The sequence below is a fragment of the Pocillopora damicornis genome, chromosome 8, assembly GCF_964200805.1.
Source record: "Pocillopora damicornis chromosome 8, jaPocDami1.2, whole genome shotgun sequence".
NCBI lineage: Eukaryota > Metazoa > Cnidaria > Anthozoa > Scleractinia > Pocilloporidae > Pocillopora > Pocillopora damicornis.
The window spans coordinates 8370243-8392442 of record NC_142677.1 but is presented as its reverse complement, the minus strand read 5'-3'; the positions used below and the strand labels follow the sequence as shown (position 1 = coordinate 8392442).

General features: G+C 36.8%; 1 protein-coding gene and 1 pseudogene across 1 annotated transcript in view; both read right to left on the bottom strand.

Moving 5' to 3' along the window:
* LOC113684621 (protein ELYS) overlaps positions 1–13298 on the bottom strand; it is a 52408-nt gene extending 39110 nt beyond the window's left edge. The window contains exons 1-10 of the mRNA XM_089180838.1: positions 12717–13298; positions 7913–8124; positions 5512–5583; positions 4795–4903; positions 3895–3949; positions 3409–3564; positions 3102–3210; positions 2712–2768; positions 1574–1712; positions 1047–1143 (exon numbers count right to left, since the gene is read on the bottom strand). Of these exons, the coding sequence (XP_089036964.1) occupies positions 1047–1143; positions 1574–1712; positions 2712–2768; positions 3102–3210; positions 3409–3564; positions 3895–3949; positions 4795–4903; positions 5512–5583; positions 7913–8124; positions 12717–13171 (1461 nt within the window). The 5' untranslated portion in view covers positions 13172–13298. The remainder of the gene's footprint in view (positions 1–1046; positions 1144–1573; positions 1713–2711; positions 2769–3101; positions 3211–3408; positions 3565–3894; positions 3950–4794; positions 4904–5511; positions 5584–7912; positions 8125–12716) is intronic.
* A 3597-nt stretch (positions 13299–16895) lies between these two features.
* Positions 16896–17455, bottom strand: LOC149041270 (uncharacterized; annotated as a pseudogene).
* Between the last annotated feature and the right edge of the window lie 4745 nt (positions 17456–22200).

Below are 22200 nucleotides of genomic sequence, written 5' to 3'. Positions count from 1 at the left end.
AGGGCCAAAGGTTCTTCTATTAAATTCATTGGGTATTGCATGCTGCAGCATAAGCAAAATGGCTGCACAATCTTATTCAAAAGGCATCAATTGACGAAAGAGTGTCAGGCTTTTCAATATTCTGATTGGTTGTTGAGATATTGGCATCTAAAGTTGGAGTAGCTAAAAACATGCAAGGCATGTTGTGTAAATGGACACCAAGGGACAAATATGTGAAAAATCAAAATTTCCTGACACACTTTCATTTTTCATTATTCCTGGAATGTTTTGGCAAAACTTGATGAAAATTGGTCAAATCTATATACCCTACAAATTTGCTCAAAGTGTTTGTATTCTTCTCAAAATCAAATGTGAGACTTTAGCTCATAAAGGTTTGCAAACAACTTGCACCACTCCAGGAGACTATCTTGCCTCCTGAAACTGCAAACCAATGGGACAACTGGACCTCCTCGAGTCAATGATGATGGATCTTGATTTCTCGGGAAGAGTAACCCATCGCAGACACATTTCTTTTTATCTCAATCACTCAGTAGAGCGCTGAGGTGGACGACACAATAATGAGCAAAGTTGCTAAAGGCAAAGGCAAAACCCATGACAAAAATGGAAAAATTATTTGAAAATACATTTTTCTAACTAACTAGGGTGCTTTGAAAGATTTCAGAATTTTTTATGGAAAGAATTGGTGGAATGCTATAATTCAGATTAGTCAAATAAAAGAAATATCAATTTTTTTCTGCCTCTGAAGGTGGGAAGTAACCTTAAAGGGATGCAGGAACTTTAATATCTATCATGATTAGCCTGTAGCCTTTTTATGGAGCACATAATAGTTGTACAATACATTTATTTTGTTTTAAAGGATTAAAGGATTAAGTTGAGGGATCATTCATTACACTGCATGACAGATCAAAATTTTTAATAACAAAATGTTTAACCCCTTCTTCTTTCCATCTCATCCAAAATGAATGCCATAGCAAAGAGATGATAGAGACAACTCTGGGATTCAGAATGGTTCATTTGATAAGTCAAGTAGTGAATCAGTAACATACCACAATACCATCCGGTGATGCAGCATCTAAGATGTCAGCCAGCGAAAAAAAAGCAAAAAATGGACATGTTGGATCCTTACTACCAAACATAGCATCTCTGACCACAAGGAAATGAAATAGAAAGAAGCATTTACGATTTCAGTGGAATAAATAAACATTCATAATACTTCTGTAACTTTGTAACACTTATAGAATCAAACTATATTTCACACTCATGATGACACTTTTTAAAGACCTAAAAAGAATTGAACTGTTCAATAAGGGCCTGGAAGTACTGTAAGCTGCAAAAATGCCTCTAAGAAGAAAATCAAGTGGATTCAAAGTTTGCATAAGCTTGTTTCCTGCTGAATGGCAGTAACCATATAAGTCTTAATTTAAGAAAAAGATCAAAAGATTTCAATCCCCTTCTTGTTGATAACATACAATGTACATAACAAGCCATGGGGTACTCCTATTTCATTTGTCCACCTCATGCCAGGTGGCTGTTCTACTTATCTTAAGCTGTAACCATATCAGATAACTCTAACCTAATGGACGGGGGCATTTGTGAATGGTACCAACAATTAATATCAAAGATCCCCAAATGACATGTGGGCCTGGATTGTGGATCCTGTGCAGGAGCTTCCCAAACACATACAGCCAGAGTAAGATCCCTAAAATGTTCCACTGAAACAAAGATATAATACAACTAACTCAGCCACCCCAAATTAAGCTAAAAAACACTTAATAATTGAGTGCACAGTAGTTTTACTCTTGAACCCATTCTACCTAGTCTAGGATTACATCTTAACTCACTCTAAAAAAAAGCTGGGAGTTTCATTTTTAATTAAGGCATTTGTGAGCTTGAGCTTGACATTTATGGCAAATAAAAAATTAATTAAAAATGTTCAGGTTTTAACCTGGTTTTCTTCTCTTTTGCTAATGCATATTCTCTAAATCAACCCAGTATCCTAGCACACTGAATGCCCTTTATCTGTCACAAAAAGAGTACAACAGTACTTAATTGACAACCCACTGGAACACTTACAAAAGGATCATATTCAAGACAGCTGTAACAAAAAATAAAAATGTTGCTGGCATTCTTAACATGTATCTTGATTTCAAAGGAACAACATTGGGAAAGAGAGAAAAGGTGGGAGGAGGGCTGGGTGAAGGAGAAAGCTGGTGCTTCATTTGGCAACAAACATACAACTGGGTAACATAATCAAGTCTGTTATCCTAACTCAAGCCCCCTATTCAGTGTGAGAACCTCCTTTCCTTTCCCTTTTGTAACCTCAGCTGGCTAGCAAAAGTTAAAATTGTTCCAAACAGTTCAGTGAAATTTTTGTATTTCAAGAACGCAAAGAAACTCAAACGTGTTGTAAAAGCAAAATGATTGCATAAAATAAACTTAGTTTTTTTAGGTGTGATTTATTTCCCTGGATAATTTGGTCAGAAGATCAGAGGTTATGTAAGAACAGTTTATCATTATCTTCATGGTTAGGTAAATCTAGAAGTTTCCTCACTGTGAAAGTTACACTACAACTATGTCTGACTACCTCTCTCCAATTAATCTTAAAACTGTCTCCTTGACTCTTGTTTTACTTGAACACCTTTGTACATACATCAGTGAGAATAAAACTTCTACAAGTATTTCAAGAAAGCAAAAGACTAGGAAGATCTTACTCTCAGCACCTGCACTCTCATCCACCCTCAGACTGTCCAATGCACTGGAACCTTTTTCTAAAATAGAAAGAGAACTATTAAACATGTGACAATCATAAATGTCCAGTATATGTAGAAATGTGAAATTAAAATGCAAGAGTGCCATTAGATCAGTGGGAAAGTGTTATAACTTAGGGTTTATTCTATTGCCTTGGAATTGATTATTACCATGGTTTGGTAAATGTTGTGGCTCAAATTTTTCTTGATTCAAAATGTTTCATACAAGTTTAACTTGTCTTTCCTTTTGTTTCAGACGGTGATCATGAATACAAGACACAGGAAAATAGAAATCAAACTGGTATGAAAAATGTCACTCATAAAAGAAAGTAAAACTTGGAAGTCTCTCCCTACCTAAAGTGTAACAGCACACAATTTTACTTCCCACCGATGTAGCATCAGCAAGATGATGAACATCAGAAGTAAGCTGATGTTCAAATCTCCGACCAACACCACCAAGTTCCTAATGGGAAACAATTACACAGAATTCACTATCTTGTAAAGACACATTCTAGTGAAAAAAAAATCATACTCTGTTACCCTCCAACTGATACACCAAACATCAGTGACAAATCAAACCTACCTAAAGAGTGACCATCATGATTGTCACCAGTCATCAAATCTTACTAAAGTTCTAAGGAAACTCTTGGACTGTACGTACCTTGTAGATCACCCCATAACCTGTCAGTATATCTCTTGAGGCAAAAACCAATTGATATAAAGTCAGTGTTGCTGGAGTCTCTGGACAGTTTTCTAATACAAGTGGACCACGAGCTACCCATAAGTAACAGCAATAACGTGGATCATTTTCTGGCTCCTATTGGTGGCAAATTAAAAAGAAAATAAACAAAAACAAAAAAAAAACAAACACAAATAGAAAACTCAATTACAGGCCTTTTGCATCAAATTGTGACAAGACATCCTTTTCATAAACATAAAAAACATAAACAGATCTAGGAAAAGAAAAAGCATGTCACCCTGTATTTCTATATCTGAGAAAATTCACATGTTTAAAAAACATATTTTAAGGCAATCTGGGATGAGTGAATCAAATAACAAATTGTACTTTCCCCTATTGACGTTATTTTGTTTATGAAAAATTAAAAAAATAAAATAAAATAAAATCTAACATCACTAGATAATGCACCTGGTACATGAAGTGTGTGACAGCTGAATAATACTGCCCAACCTGGCTACTGTAACTAGAACCAAAACAAAAACGAACAATTACACAACAAAGACCACTAAATACTGCAAGAAGCTAAATAATGTAACAGATTACTTACTTCAAGTTCATTAAAAACACAGTGAAAACAGGCATCAGTTAGAACCTGGAATCAATGACTATTCCAGTGAAGTAAGGCTGCAAGCTCAACATTTTTCAAAGTTTCCAATAAGTTGCCTAAAACCATAACTTTGTCACCAGTATTAAAATTTAACTACCATAAGTCAAACCAAAAGTCAATCTGAAAGAATGTTAATTCAATGGAAAATTTTTATAAATCAAACTTTGTCTTTTTTGTTTTACTTTATTTTGTTTTTAAAAGCCTTGAATTTCTTTACTCCTCCTTTTTCTTCCTTCAGCAGATTTCATTGAACTCCCCACTTTCATATTTTTTGCATGACAGGGGTTGCATCATATTTTCCTTGGAAATTTTGTGCTGGACATTGGAGTGTAACTGCCTAAAATTGATTCATTTGCCCAAGATATGCATTTGACAGCTGTGATCAGTCACATGGCTTTTGGATATTTGTGCAACAACCAAAATTAGTTATAAGAAAAAGACAAAAGGGGAGTAATTGTATGAAAAGGTTTATTTCACATTTAGTTCAGACCATTAGTTGCACTATGCTGCACAATTGTCACACAAAATCTGACAAATGGTTAATTTGTTAACAGTAAATTTCATTCAATTTCTGATAGTCAAAATAGAAAGATTGGTCATGAGAGGTCAGTTGGAGCAGTTAAGAACTAGTATTTAAGTTATACTTACCATGTACAGTATATAGCATAATTAGAGAAAAATCATAGAACAACTTAGCTTACACATGTGATAGAGTTTCCATATTCCACATTTGAAAGCAGCCAAAGTTGAATCCCACAACCAAGGTGCTTGTTTGTCTTACATACTTGACTGCTGTCACAAACACATCACCTGACCCAAACAAAACATCAATACTTCAATAATATTTATTCATATTTTCTACCTTTTTTTGTTTTGTTATAGCCAATAATTGGACTCATCAGGGCATTCTAAGATGTATGTTTCTTTTTACAGGATTGTATATAAATTCACTGTTCATAATCTGGGAAATTCTAACAGAAAGCTCAAAATACCATAAATGGTTCTAACAGAAAGCTCGCTATTTTTGCCAATTACTGCCAATGATTGCAACTGAAGAAAGTTAAAAGTTTGTCAAAAATGTTTGAAAGTAAACACCGCCAGGAAGAAATGATCCGCTGGGGTACAGATCAACAAACACCAAAGGCCATTCAACCTTGTTTGTACTTAAATAGATACAAAGATATTTCTTCTAAACAGCTGTTAAATGACATTTTAAAAAAATGTGCTTTTAAACATATTTTTTGTTAAATTCATGTTTATGTTACTTGCCCACTCTGAAGAAGTTTCTTTCAAGAAATATTTCACTTTATTTAATAGGTAACACATGTAGGAGGGAAATGGTGCATGTTTGACTATTAGGATGGCAATAGTACCTATTGAAAGAAAGCTTCACTTTTTTCTAGCCCATTTTAACATACCTGAAAACAAGCTTTTTAACTCAGTAAAGTCACAACTCACATATGAAAATCTTCCAAAGGTGTGGCAACAACCTGAGATGAAATGAAAGTTAAGTCATGATAGAGCAATAAAATAACCATCATCTTTGCTATGAACTATGTGTAGTAATCTAATGCAGGCAAGGTGAACTAGTGAGTAAGATACATGCCTACATTGAAACATGTCTCAGGAGAGTCCACTTACAAGTAACATATCAATATGGGTCAGGCAGATTGAGCTGAAAAAGTCAATGAGTTACTCCTAAGTGCAATAGAGTGAAAAATTAGAAACCTCTTAAATGAAGCTGTTTTGGGTAGATAGAATAAGACCAAAATATATTAAAGTTAACATAGCAACCAGCTAGATAATCACACATGGTTTGATGCTACTCTGGTTTACAGATTTAATGAATGTAACCAAAGAAGTTACAATTCATTGACCCAACATTGCAACACTCCTGTCTAGTGCCTTCATCAGGGGTGATCTAAACGCTGCAACAAGAGGTCCTTTTATATGATCACTATTTAGCTGCCTTTTTTCTGACGAGGTGTAAAATAGGCTTCAGGAAGTAAGCCACCACCTAGAAGCACTCCTGTACCAGTAGCACTCCTGATGAAAGGGAACCAGCGACTGGTTGTGTTGTTATTCCCTACATTCAGGGTGTTATGGAACCCATCAAGAGAATTTTGAATACCCACAATGTTAAAGTTGCTCAAAAAACTTTTCAGACTTTGGGGCAAATTTTTGCCAAACCAAAGGATCCTGTCATTAAAGAACAACGAACCAACCCCACTTATTCTATTCCTTGTAATAACTGTGACAACGAATACATCAGACAGACTAAACGTAAATTTGCTACACATTTGAAAGAGCATCAAAAACCGGTTTTCTTTTGTAAAAAAGAAAATTCAGCTTTATTGGAGCACACATGTCTGACTAACCATACAATTGGCTGGTATAAGTCTAAAATTATCACCGTTAATCAGCGTTACCACCAGTGCCTTGATTTGTAACTGTAACTGCTCTGTAATCTCCCTGAAAGCTACATGCATGATTCTGCTTTACTTGAAGCACTTGCTGACTAAAAAAACATTTTTAAGTAGATAGTGGAAAGGGGACAAGAAATTTGAGACTTGGGCCCGTGTCTACTTCATGCTGAATGACTGCTTAATGAAAGGTCTGCGTATGACAGCATTTCCTTGAACTGCATCACACTTAATGGACCTTTTGTCCTTAAAGTTTACCAGTTCAGAGCTCATGACAATCTCTAAAGAACAGTTCTCATACAAGATGTTATTTTTCATTGCCAGTATGGAATAAAGAACAGGGATTTGAACCCATGCTGTTTGACCCATGGATTAGGTTCTAATGTTTCAACACTCTTGAATATGGATGTTTTTCCCATGTCACAAACATGAAATGCAAATTAAAAATCTGAGGCTAAAAATAGGATTTGAACCTCAGACCTTCAGATTTCCCAGTTCAATTGTCTATCAATAAGCTTCAGGTACAGGGAACTTGTTGTAGAGTAAGACCATATACTAAGTTTCACCTGAGAAGTCCCCTGTATAGTATTATGATCAACAAAGACCACATATTGAACATATAAACAGTCATACTAATAAAAGAAATGGTAACTTTAGAGCTTCACATTGAAACAAGAAAGGTATTTACTAATTAGTTCTTTGAATCCATCCTCACCTTTAGCACACAAATTTTCATCATAGAACTAATTTTTCAAAGTTTATTCCAAACATTGTTAACAGAAAAAAAAGGACAGCTAATTAGTGAATGTATAAAAGGACCTCTTGATGCAGCATTTAGATCACCCCTGATGAAGGCACTAGACAGGAGTGTCAAAACGTTGGGTCTATGAATTGTAACTTCTCAGTTACATTCATTAAATCTTTAAACCAGAGTAGCATCAAACTATGTCCAAAAAAAATCAATTTTTAGTCACAAACCCAACACTATTGAGAATTGTTTCAATTGTTTACTAGATCTGATGTGAAAAGCTAGCCATAGGAGCAGTCAAAGATCATTGACTGAGTGTTTTAATCAGATAACCAGTGCCTGTGTAGAAATGCTGGTGAGAGAGATGACAAAACATGACTGAATTTTAAACTGAGGCTTTTGAACAGTAAGCCCAAATAATGGTACAGCCCACTGAGCACAGTAACTTAACAAAAATTTCACTTGTCTCACATACAAGAGGCAGTTAAGGTTATTTACTTATTTATTACTGGGGGAAAAATACTGATTAGCTATTTTTACATTCTAATGAACTCTAGCTTTACGACATACCTATACATGTTTCAAGGCTACAATGCATATGCATTTGGTTTCAAAATGTACAACAACTTGTCCAATAGTTTGGCATACCTCCCACTTCAATTCCTAAATGGCTTTCATTGGTCCTGGCAGTATTTCTGAGGTGAGCCAAATCACATGCTAAAGGATCAACTACTTCAATAGGGCTTGTGCGCCACTCATCAAACTGTTCATCTTCGTCATCAAGGCGAAGATCCACTAAATAACAGTGCCCTTGTTCAGTACCAACAGCTGCAATACCAAACAGCAGCCTCAACTGGGGACTGAAATTATAGCAAGAAGTTTAAATGATGAATCCCAAATCTATACATTACCAAAAAGAGCCCTGCCAAATGCAGAAACATTGACTTCTTGTTGGCATGTTGGCCACATGTTAATTTGCCCTCATCATTTTCAAGCACTTAGATTTTAGAAAAAAGAAGAGACACACCATGGTACTTATTAAGTAACAGTTTTGTGCTCTTCATAATTTGCATAATCTGTAATTATTCCATAGGGATTACAGCTGCATAATGTTCTGCTATGATCTTGCACCTAAAGAACTCATTATATTGGCCACAAGGCTGACTGGCATATAATACTGACACAATTATTCTTGCATCTTCTGACTTAAGTGGATGATTTAGGATAATCTTGGTGTATTTACAGGGTAAGATGAAAATAATGCAAGCTACATGTATTTTTCAGGTTTACTGACAACTATTCTTTCTTGGGAATCACCTTAAGGAGGTTCCATATGGTTTTTTGACTGCTCGGGATCTGGGTGCAAACATAGCATGAGTTTTAAGAGTGTTAACATGCAAAAAAACATGGCAGCTCAATACAATTGTACTATTGTTATCTGAAAAGATGTCTTAAAAACAGTTTAACACAATACACTTTTTGTGTGATGGAATCTAGGGTTTCCAGCAACTACACCTGTAATATTCATAGGCCTTCTATGCCTGAAAGAGAGGTCAAACAAGAAGAAACACCATGGGAAAAATTGCCAAAAGGTGACAGATTGTGACAAATTGTAAAGTTTGCACACACTCAGATATACATCTTGGCGAAGTTCTATCCATAACATAATATTTTGAGACAAAGAAAATAGGGATCTTTCAAGCAAGATTCATTGTGTTTCCCTTCAGTGGAAAGTCCCAAGATTTGCTAGACCATTAAACATATTTGTGCCCTTGCTGGTGCCCATTGACAAACAAATTCATCAGGCCAAATTTGAGGTGGAAGAAAATACAAAATTGCAAATAGCGAGGAAACTGCCTTTATAACCCCAATTTTTTCAGGTCTTAAATGATTGGCAGGACAAGATTTCTCTGAAGAAAATTGAAGAAAATCAAAGCTGAGCCAAATTACCACTGGCAAGTGCCTCCCCTAGTGGAGTCTTAGCTTAATAACAAAAATCATTTTGATAATATTTACTACGGCAAACAATAGCCTGAACCTTGCTCATTACCCTCTTAATGGCTTTTAGTGACCAAGAAAAGCAAAACATAAAAATTTTCTAGACAAACATAATGCTGGTGGGCATGCCAACATTAAGCAAAAACCCTATGGAGTCACCTTAATGACAAAGCATAATAAGGTCCCTAAAACAGTTGAACCTCAATTATCCAGACCTCTATTAATTTTTTTTTCTGTTATCTGGACTCACTTCTCTGGTTCCATTTTTTCATGAATACTAGTTAGTCTCATTTGAGATCTGTACCCAACTTTTCCCATCAAACAAAGCACATGAACTGAAACAATGTTGATGCCATTCATTAATGCAGCTTCCAAGAATAATAGAACTATCGTGCAGCTTCAAATAAACTGATTAATGTCAGCATTTTAGATAGTTATATGTTGTTGCCATAGAACATTTTTGTAAATACTTTGACAAATTTTGGCAATGGTGTTAAATGATTTAGAATATACTTTAATTCAAGCGTAATATTTATTAAATGATACCTAGTGTTATTTTTGGCACATTAATATTCATATTTAGAACTATTCACCAAAGTGGAGGTGGCTTGTGATGGATATTTACAAAGAAGCAAAGCATAAATATCCATTGCTGACTGCCTTCACTCATGTGAATAGTTGTTTTAGTTTATACTAGACAGTGAGAAAATATGGCAGAAAAAGATGATTTTAAATAATTCATTTCTGCAATGAATACAAATTTTGGGGTGCAAATCCTGCGCAAATCAGCTTTCAAATAGCCAATCAGAGTGCCCTTGATGCCATCCATTGTTTAAGTATAGACCAATTTCGACTGCCATTTTCGCATGTGTATAGGCTGCCCTTTTTTCTCATATAAATTTTGCGCAAAATGGGGGTGTGGCTTATACACAGTATAACTTAAGTCTTTATGTTTAAATGGAAACCCCTTTTAAAGTTTTCACGTAATTTTTCATGTATAGCCAGAACACGTTTGCAAGCAAAGAAGTACACTGAGGTAGCAATTGCATGTCCCATGTGCTAATTGTTTGAATTCGATTTGAGATTCACAATGAAAGCAGAATCTAAGGACATCAAACACTGCATAGAAAACGCAACATAAACTTTCATATGTGATAAAGTTGAGTCTGCCGCTATCTTTGATTCATTCATCAATCTTAGCAACCTATAACAATCCACATCTAAGAGGCCACATGCCACCATTTATTTCTCTGCGTGTGCAAGTCGTGTTCATTTTATATGTTTCCTGAGAGGTCCCACTTAATGCTAATATATAAATGGACTGATAATAGAAATAAACAACCAATTAAAACAATTATCTTTGTTCTAAATGGTAATCTTGATCCTAGTCTGTGCATCAAAGACACCTTGTTAACAAGGTTTTTTACTCTGATCATTGATCACATTACAAAATGTCTGAAAAAGGATCACCTCATGTTTCCTACACTGCTGGCTTTAAGTTGAAGGTTGTGTTGTTTACAAAACAAAATGGGAATAGTGCTGCTGGAAGGAGTTTTTCAGTCAATGAAAAGTGTGTGTGGAGATGGAGGTCACAGAAGGAGAACCTCAAGAAAATGCCTTGCAGTAAACGAGCCAGGTGGGGAAAAGTGCCCAATTTCCTGAACTTGAAGAAGACCTTGCTGCATGGATTACTTCAAAGAGACAAGAAGGAGTTGCAGTATCTACAACTGTAATCTGCTTAAAAGCCAAGGCCCTTGCCTGTGAAAAAGATATTGCAGCTGACACATTCAAGACATCACAAAGCTGGTGTTACAAGTAGGACCACAGTGGCCCAGAAACTTCATGAGAACTTTGAAGACAAGCTCATCAACTTCCAACAGTTCATTTTATGAATGCGGCAATGCTATGACTATGATCTAAGCATGACTGGAAATGCAGATCAAATATCACTAACATTTGACAATGCATCAAACATGCCAGTTTCTTCCAGCGGAATCAAGTCCATACCAATTATCAGCACGGGACACAAGAAGGACCCTTTCACCATGATGTTAGCTTGTAGAGGAGATGGCTCTAAACTCCCCCTTATGTTGTTTTCAAGAGGAAGACCCTGCCAAAGAAACTCAAGTTCCCTGATGGTGTGCTTGTAAGAGGAAGACCCTGCCAAAGAAAGTCAAGTTCCCTGATGGTATGCTTGTAAGATACCACAAAAAGGGTTGGATGGACAAGGCCAAAGACTGGTTGACCTCTATTTGGGCTAAAGTTGGAGGTCTCTCAAAGCATAGGTCCCTCCTTGTGGGAGGGCGCTAATTATGACCAAAGTGGTGGGAATGGATATTGTCTGAGGAGCACACATTGACAGCCAGTAGCAGAAAGCAGAAGGTTGAGCTGGATGTGATCTGCACATGGATCAAAGAAGCTTGGGATGAGATACCTTAGCAACTGATTAGGAAGTCCTTCCTAAAATGCAGCATCACGAATGCCCTGGATGGCAGCGAGGAAGATTTCTTGTGACAAGATGAAGAGGAGGATGCTGTGGACAGTGAACTACTACCTGAGGATGACAGCAAACTTTACTATGCTGACAAAAATGAAGTGGCTGAAGCGGAGATTGATGAAGCTTCCTATCTGGCATTGTTTGGCAAGAGTGACGATGAAAATGACTTTTGAAGGATTTTAAAGCTGGTGAACATTGAACTGAACTTTACCTTTTTCTAACTTTAAGACCATTTTAAAGATATGAATAGCCATTGTTGTTTGCATTTGTAATTTTTGTTCCATCGATGGCATGCTATGTTAGATTATTCATTATGATGAAGTTTGTGATATAAACAAATATATCTTGGTGGTATGTAGCACTTGCCAGGTCTTTTGTCCTTTCAAGAAAACATAAAATTTTTTTTTTTTTCAAGAAAACATGGTCAAAAGTTGGGCTGCAGTTTATACATGAGTGTGGCCTATACACATGCGAATACGGTATTTGGACTTTTGATCATTCAGACAATTCTGTTCAGTCATCACCGGTCCGGATAATCAAGGTTTGACTGTAACAGGAACAATCCTTGGCTAACCGGCAGAATACCCTGCAGAATTCTTCCAATCCTTAGACAGTTAACATCCAGACAGGAAAAACATTAGAGTTAATAATCGATAATAAAAAGAAACCTTGCGATCGATTTCTATCATTTTATTTGTCGATTGATTAAACTCGATTTCAATCGACATTGATCGACTTTTGAAATGATCGACATGTTACGTCCTGCTGTAAACTAATAAAGGGGGTACGATTCTAAAGAAACCGCGGTGCTGCGTCGGTTGGGGAGTGTAACAAGATATTTTGTTTTATCAACTAAGTTGATAAGGTAAATTGGCCACCGTAAAGAGGTTTAAAGCTGACGTTTCGAGCGTTAGCCCTAGGTCAGAGTGAAGCATAATTTGTACACTGTAAACTAACCTGAGAGCATGTGGAGCTGCTTGAGCTCCCCCAGAGCTGGTAACGCTTTCAACTACGGTGACAGGGTACGGAACCTCAATAGCTTTGATCACCCGCGACAGCAAAGGATCAAAAATGACCAAAACTCCTGCACCGCTACTTGATAAGTCCTTTAGCCCTACCAAAAGCTTTGTACCGTCTTCGATATGAAGTTCGTTGACTGAAGAAATGGACAGAAAGCGCTGCCGTTGTGGGCTCCAACCAAACCGACAGCACGCTTGTCTCTCACCATTTATGGTATTTATGACTTCCAAAGTAGCACCACGAGCGAGCCACGCAAACTTTCCAGCTCCCAGAACGCCTCCCAAGATGTAACTTTGTGCATCATTGACGACATCGGGTCTTTCCAAACCTTCTGTGGTCACGATGGAGTAATCTAGCGGCGTTATCGAGTTTGGAGAGCACGCACGCTTCATTGGTACAGACAGCTGTTTCTACTCTCTCTGAGAATCGTAATTGTTCACGTTTTTCTACGTTCTCCCTTACGACCTATTGAAAATGGCGGTCGATGCGACTACTCTCGTTCTCAGGGCTACTCATTGTAAAAACCTCGTTCCCAGGTCTTTTCTCCTCTCTGCTTGAGAACTCAGGACGGTGAAAAACGTACGTACCCGTACCCGGCGAAACCCTTACAGTTGAATATGTACCTCAAGAATAATATCTTGAGAACAAGTTTTCAACCAAGGGCATTATCCTTCAATTTGTAATACATTTTTTTCGAAAAAAAATATTTGAAGGGTAATGAACGCGATAGCCCTTAGCTCTCCATTTAGCGCTGTCACTCAATCCCTAGTGATCAAAGGATCCCATCTAACAGGGCTGTTGAGTTCTTAGTATTCCTCAAGGTCAGCTATTTCGATGTCTCCTTGTATTTTTGTGCTGTTACTATTTTTCTTTTGTATGTGTATGTGTTTTTAAGTACTTCTACTTTTCACTTTTAACAAGGTGGTTTTGCTCTTTTAATTGGGCTAAGAGGTGGAGGGAAGTTTTTGTGCACTCTGCGTCAGGATAAAACTTAGTCTGGTGTCTCTGTACCCACCTTATTGAGGTGTCCCCTGTATACATGTTTATATTTGGAAAAGGGAGGAGAAGACAAAGTTTGGGATTTCGTGTAGGTTGAGCCTAATCCATTATGGGTGTCTAGAATGATAGAACTTACCTTGTTTCAAGGAATCAAGATATTTTTAATAATCAAAGTTACAAAATTAAGTCGGTTATTTACTCAAAGAGTTTTTTTATATCCCAGAGATTCACTGCTGCTAAGATACTTGTCCTAATTCGTAATAAATATCTGATAACATTACTAAGGTTAGTGAAGCAAGAGCAAAACTTCCTACACACACACACACACACACACACGCACGCACTCATGGTAAGCAAGTCACACAGTTATGATTTTTCACAGACTCAGAGCTAATCGAAAAGCACAAGGGTTTATCATTTTCTTAAACGAAAAATTCCTAACAACTGAAAAAACCCTCCCTCTAACAAGAAAGTGAATAAATCGATTGTTTTTGTTTTTTCATCTACATACTCTTTGTTTGCTGCGTCTTTAATGTTAATTCGATTGGTAAGATTGACTCCTGAATTCCTTCAGGAGGAAACTCAGCTCTTCTCGAACGAATCCACGCTTTGGACCATCTTTCAGAGAGTAGAAAACTGGCTCTCCTTTATTCACAATTGATTTCTCGATACCACAGACCTTCAGAGACCAGATTGGACCTGTTGCTCTCCTTTGACCACCTTCCATCTCATCAGCGGCATAGAGATATCTCACATTCATTGAAGAGTCGAATCTCGTCTCCTTCAAGCCAACAGGCCTTGAATAATTCGTTGAACTCTTTGCGTAAACCGACTTGTCTTTAGTGGTATCCACAGGTTTCTTTCCAGTCAACCTGGTCACTTCACTATTCAAAGCCAAAACAACTTCTGGAAGCCTCTTCCACCCATGAATTAACGCCCAGAATCAACCTGAAGAACTTTAGGCCATCTTTTGGTCCTGGCTTATAGATTATTTGAAAAGCCTTCCAGACCTCAGAAGAATCTTTTGGGGTAAGAGGTTCAGCAGCCTTGAATCTGCTTGCAACATTAACAATTGTCAATACATACTTGTTGAATTTCTTCCCTCTCGAAAGTCTGTCATGAGGGAGGAAAAGAAGATCGGCCAGATGAACTACGTTTGGAGATTCAACATCAAAAGTTGGTCTCGGGATATGTTTTGGTGTAGGCAAATAAATCTGCCAAATGGCTTGCTTCATCAGCCAAAGCTTACCATTATCTTCAGATACTCCAGCTTCTTTAGCCAACTTCTTAACTACAGCCAATCCCTTCCATAATCCTTTTGGGCTGTAATAGACTCTTGAAAGTTTCCTTTCCATTTTTATTATAGTTCGCAATAGAGCGAGTAACGGCCAATTCCAAAGCCTAAGCCATTTCCCCGACATAGATCATCTCACTCTGTTTTCGTTATTTCGAGGTTGAAAGGTTGAAAAGTTGTTGTTCCCTTAGATCAAGATCTTGATTATGCATTTTATTGTAAAGTTTCAAAGCATAGTCTGCATCAAGAAATCCTGTTTTGCCTGCTCCTTGACTCTGTCATTAGTTGCAATCCAATCGGAGAGCTTTATTCGATTTTCTTGATACTTTTCATAGGCCGCTTGGTACTTCTCCACTGCGAGATCATGTATCTTCTTCTCTTCTTCAACACTATTCTGGTCTCCACTCAAATACTTTGCGAGAGAGCTTCCACCAACAAATACAGTTGCATTGATAAGCGTTCCTCCGATCATTATTGCTCTCCTTGCCATTTTATTTATCTTCAACATTATTTCGAGAATCGCCAACAAGTATTCATCATGAAACTTTTGACAGTGTTCTTCTTCTATCTCGTTGATGTAGAATACTAAGGCAGTCTCAATGATTGTGTAGACTGCTGCGAACTTGATTGCATTCATAAGTTGTACATAGCCCGAACATTTTTAAGATGGTAAAATCTTTTGTTATTCAAAGCACCATTTTGCCGCAATTGATGCAGCGATAACGACAGTGAACTTAACATAGTTCATGAAACTTGAACTCGGATCAGAGGTCATCGGTCCCTTGATAACTTTCTTCGCAATCCATTCGACTCCAGAAGCCAATCAAGTCAAGGTAAGTGAATCACTCAATGTTTTCACAGGCCCATTATCAGGTATTTTATTTGGTAAACAGAAAAGAAGAAAAAAACAATCCGTTGACTTTACTCTTACAGGAATCTGTGGTTGTGTGTTTTGCTGCATTTCCCTTAGCTGTGCTAGTTTTGGTTTATTAACGAGAGCCATCTACTCTTTTCTTTTATAGTACAGTCCAACCAGTGAAATAACAACATTTGCTACTGAAAGAATTTCTGTGAGTGAGAATGATGCTGATGGTTCTGGTACCGGCTCTGGTTGTAATCCATCGGGTTGCTTTAAATCTCCTTTCGTCTTCTTTGCTTTTCTCACTCTGCTATTGTTTTCAGCAAGTTTTTTGCTAGCTGCGACACGCCCTGGGTCTTTATTTAGCTTTGTCTTATTTTTTCAGTTGAAGTCACCTGTTGAGCCGGCGCTTCTTAAGGTTCTTTACCATCCGGTTTATTTGTTGATACATAATTTTAAGTTCTTGCGCAAGTTCTTACATAATTTCTAACACAAGTTATTATCAAGTACTTACACAAGTTCTTATTCAAGCGTTTGATAAGACGTGAATCAGTTTCTTCACAGGTACTGTCTATTTCTTTATCATAGACCGATGACCAAATTCTCCTGTGCCTTGCACTGAACGCTAAACTCACGAGTTCATCCATCCTTTGCTTCATATCTCTCGAAGCAGTGCAATCAGTGTGAATGATCAGTGTATTTGTTCCCTCATACAAATAACTATTAATCTTGAGCCAATTATCAATCTGGTCTTGGAGTGGAGTTAAGAAAGGTAAGTCCTTATCATTTTCTCCGAAACAGTCATATGTAATGCTGTGAGTGAATGTTTTACAGAGGAGAACGATGTAATAAAACTTTCGTCGGAAGGTGGTGCTCAAGAGTTCGACTAGGAATCTTGTCTTTTCAGAATTTCTAGGTCCGAACATTAATGCATTAAATGAAATGTGATCAGGATTCATTTTTTTTATTGATCTAATTGATTGTGACCACGAGAAAAAGTTGGTGTCTTATCTTCTCTTATTACTTTCTTATCATCATTAGCACTCAAAGCTGTCTTGTTGATTGACTCAGTGAAGACCTCATGCTTATGCGACCTGATCACATTCATTTTCCTCCTTTGCATGTTTCCGCTGAGTGAACACTCCCTATAGTCGTCGTGAGTTATACTCTTGATACTCTTGTTTATTACAGCCTTTTTAATCCCTTTGCACTTCTTCTCCTCTTTTCCCTCAAACTTCTAGTAACTGTAGAGTTTTGCTCCCAATCTAACAGACTCTTCAATGACCTTTCCACCAGCTTCATCTTTCATCATTCCCACCACCTTTTTGTTGCGGCCAGTTGGTATCCCTGACACGTGATCTTCAAAGTAATTACTTGAGTCCAACTTATCTCCAACATCTTTATTTATATCCTTGTAGAAGTCTTCGGTTTCGATCTGGTAGGCAAGACTGTCAGTGTCTGAATTTTCAATTAGTTGTAGTAAGAGTCGTACAACAACCTTTTTCTGATATCGAAGATGCTCATTCCACAATAGACCGGTTTATCGAACACTAGCTTAGTTCGCTTCATGTGGATTGCAATGAGATCTTCATTGAATATGGTCAGTTGCTTGAAGTTTGGTTTTGCTGAAAGCCTCTGTGCTTCCTTGCGTTTGCTAACTAATCTCACATCCATCCGATTCCTGATGTTTTCCATAGTTTTTCCGAAAACAGAATTGTTCATCAGCTCAAAGAAACCTTTTTTGAATTCATTTGTTGTTTTCGCATGAAGGTTTGTGTTGAGCTCAAGGCTCTTCTTTGAAGCTTATTCCACTATGAATATTTTTGATCCTCAAACTAAGGTATAAATATTGTTTGAGGTTCTTATGATGAATGACATATTTCTCCTTGTCATTGAGATTAAGAACCAGCTTCTCAACTTTATTGATCATAAGCCCCTGGAGAGCAAGTGGGTAGTCGTTAAGCGAGTCATGAGGCTCTTTTGGATACTCAAGATCTACCTCAAGAATGCAAGGAATATTTCTCCAGTTGTCAAAGCCAGGCATGTACTCGAAACCTCTAATAGGAAGAGGCTTACACATTGCCCATCCATAAATATTGTTTGCATTAAGAGAGGTTGTTTTTCGTTGCCTTTGTTTTATCATAAGCTTCACTCATAAATGGATTAGTTGCCCGTGCAGAGCGATTTGAGGTCCTTGAGATTCTTCCCCGAATTCTTTTTTCCATCATCAGCAGCATGTCTGGACCTCTCAATGGCTCAAGCTCAACGTTTGTCACCTTCAATGCACCATCCTAAGCCAATTCAGGAGGAGTGAAATACCGTCAGGACAGACGTTTTTGAACTCTTCGAACAAGAACAAATCTGCAAGCAGGAGAACATCCGTTTTGAGTTAATGGTCATAATAATCAATTATCGTCTTCATTTTGAACTCATTCCAGACATTCCATGCGTGCTCTTAATATTCGTCAGACATATTATAGTCATTCAGCTTTGAGTACAATGCTTTTTTTGGCGGTAGCTCCGTTTCATCAAACTTAGTGATACTGTCCATGTAGTCATAAGCGTACACACCCTTTCTTGAGACCAACTCGATTTTGTACTCGTATACCTTCTCAGTTTCCTTCAGCCTATCAAGCCTCAAATTACTAACCAATTTATAGAGAAGAAGAAGCCTCAAACTTGAAGCTGTCGATAAAGCGAAGCTAATTCTTAATGTCAACTTCTTTACCTTCTTTGTTGATGAAAGAGCCAACAGCGAGATCTTTGCTGAAGCTGGTGTACTTTTCCTCATTATTTAGAATACACTGATGTTTCCTTCAGTCTTACCGAGAGTCTTAACGAATAAATGAGAGTCATAACCAGCCAAGTTGTGGAAGATGACAGGAGCAAACTTCGGCTTCTTGAATTGTAGGTTGTATATGTAGTGAGCTGCTCCACGATACTTCCCTGTGAAATGGCAGTGGTCTCTCACTTTATCGTTTATAAGTGAACCCTTGCAAATCCAGCAGTGCGCAACATTGTTGAACTCATCTTTATCGCTTAAGATTCTTTGCAAATAACGAGTTCCTTATGAATATTCTTGATGTTCTCTTCGAGCATTTCAACAAATATCTAATATGCACTACCCTTATCTGGCCTCTCCATCCTGACTGCCTCATTTCTTGAACAATGCTCTTTACGGTATGCAAGCTTTTCTTTGCTTGAGAAGTGGTTCAGGCAGCTGAGGTAATATTCTTTCACTTTCTTATCCTCGGAGGTTTGACTCGATAGCGGTCTGCTAATGCTTTTTATCAGACATTCGTGTACAATTAATATGAGAAGAGGATTGATATATTTCCTATTTTTTTCCCTTTGCCGATCCTCAATCGATAAAAACACTTTCATAACCAAGCACTTTTACTGCAATATTTTCATTCTGCTTTTCAAACTTGCTTATATCAGTCAGCTTCATAAGTTAGTTGATACCGCTCCAATTAAGCTGCTCAGGTTGTGCTCTGAGGAGTTGTGTGAACCTTCGAGGGTCTTTCTCAACCGGATTAAGCACTCCTGTTATGCACCACTTGAAAACTAATTATCTGCATTTTTTCATATTCACGACTGTTTTCTTACTTTTATTGAATTCTGGGAGTTCAATGTAAGAGCTGCCGTTTAACCGTCTGTATTCCGCAAGATGGATGTCAAAAGATGTCACTCTTTGAAATCTCCAGTTGCTTCCTCCTTGAATAACATTCTGAATACTTTCTTGAATCTATTGAACTGTCAAATTCTTCAGATTCATCTGTTACTTCCAGATTTTCGATTACGCAGCTTGGATTCAGAAGTTCTCACACTCATTGAATAATTCTTTTCCAACCATCTCAAAATTCAAAATCATCATGACTCTTTTGTTCTAAGATTCTCTCTAATTCGCCTCAGAACTTCAGCTTTTGCTGTTTGTATAAATAGTCTCGGTCCAAAACCTGAGTTTAATTCCTATTAATCTCTTTGATTTATCTGATTTTTCTATCTCGCTCTCCTTCTTCTGGACTTGATATTTTGATTTTTGGGATAACTTTCGGAGTCGCCTTCGGTCTATTTCTTAATCCAAGCATCTCCTTGACTTCTCTGATTTCATTGCTTCTTTTTTGTTCACATTCATTAAGTTGCGGCTTAACAGGGACATATCTTGTTGGTGTCAGAAGTGGAGCATTAATATTTGGAACTGGATAGACAAGAATTTTGCTTTTCTAAGTCTTGGATATTTTTTGAGTACCAGCCGTTTTGCCTCAGCTCTTAAGTCTGGAACATTTTTTTTCCATATTTTTTATATTGCACAAAATTTTTATTTTTAATTTCGCACACATTATTAAAATGGAAACGAATTTAATTGTAATACGCGCGAAAGAGTTCAGAGAAGTTGTTAAAAGCTACGGAGTAAAATACAGAAAAGAGATTCCAAGCAAAAAATTGATGTTGTTAATCTTGAGAGTTTTTACCAGACAAAAATTAAAAAGATAAAGACATTTTTACAAAGACGAAAGTTTCCAGCGTCTTTTAAATGGGTATTCAATAGCGTCAACAATTATTCGCTTATTGTTTATTCCTTCAGCGAGGCGACTGCCACTTATTCTTAATAAATCCATAGATTATTTCCGTGTTCTGAATGTGAATAGTTTGGCATCTGAGTCTTAAATGAAAATGTATGGCTTTGATGCGATCCTATCATCAACATTCTCAATGCCAAGTGATTCTTGCAGCTCTCTTTGTCTGATCGTTTTTCCTCGAGCCATTTCCATCAGCTTGAAATGATTGATCTTCACAAAAGGTTCTCTTTTTCAAACAATAAGATCAATGAGTCATTTTTCTCAAATTTGAGCAATACTTCAGACCTTATGGTGCCGCAAAGAAGCGTAATTAAAAAATTATCTTACTTTCAAATCTGATTCTTCGAGGCCTGCCACTCCGCGGCTTACCGTTTTGGGGCTTGCCTCTTTCCGGGCTTCTTCCGACAATGAAAAAATATCTCCCATTTTTAATATTAAGAAAAATAAAATTAACTTCTGATTTTCTTTCAAATTCACTCCAATCGTTGTTCCGACTGCGAGTACAATAGGAGTGAATGTGGATCCATACCCCTTGAAGATTTTTTTCACTCTCTCTCTTCGTCAAGTGCCTTCTTCGAGTTCTTCTCTCTCATTCTCAAGATCATCAATCCGCTCTTTATTTTCTATTTTCCTTTCTCTTGCTCTTTCTTTTATAGCTTGGTCTTCATTCTCCTCATCGGCAGTCCCCCGATCCTCCTGAATAGACTTCTGCAGCTCGTCAATTTCGTTATCCTTCTGAGCAATCAAAACCTCTCGCTCTAGGACAAGTGAGGTTTTTATTTGTTTTGGGAGTGATGGATTCAACGTTTGCTTTTTTTGTACCACTTTTTTCACTATACAAGGGATATGTCTTCTTTCCCTGACCAAACATTTTTTACGTGCAGCCTTCCTCCTTTGCAATAAAAGAGGATCAGTATCTCCAAAATCATCTATTTTAAACAAAATACCTATTATTTTAAATGAAATTCAGTGAAAAAGTAGTAATATTAAGGCTCATCATGATGTTGATATATCATTCAACTTAGCAATCAAAAAAAAAATCAAAGAAAATGATATAGAATAAATTTTCAGTGGATATAAGATAATTAACAATAATAAAGAGTTAGATATAAAGAAATTTTTATCAGAAACATCAAACGTTTTAAAAAAGTTTTAAGTCTTCAGTTTCGAAAATAAAAGTGTTTATATTTCCATTTCAAAATGTAAGTTTAAAGATGAGCTGAATCAAATACTAATATCTGATAATAAAGGCAATAGTCATTTTGTTTATATTAAGATTTTAATAGATTAAATTATTGCCAATCAAACCATCATGAAAAGAAATTCTTTTGTATATTTTGTCAAGAATGTTTTATTACACAAGAATTACTTGATAAACAAAAACTTGATTGTAGCAACATTAATGGGAAACAAACCATTAACTTACCACCTACGGATACATTTGTTGAATTTGAGAGTTACCATTAGAAGCTGATTGCTCCTTTCGCCATTTATGCAGATTTTGAGAGCATTATTATTCCATGTGAAGTTCAACACAAAGCTAAAACTAAGAGCTTTACCTATGAAACTAAGGAACATAAAACATGTAGTTACGGATGTAAAGTTCTCTGTAAATGTGATCACAAATATACAAAAAGAGTCAAGATTTTTAGAGGAGAAAATGCTTCTCTAATCTATTGAGGCAAT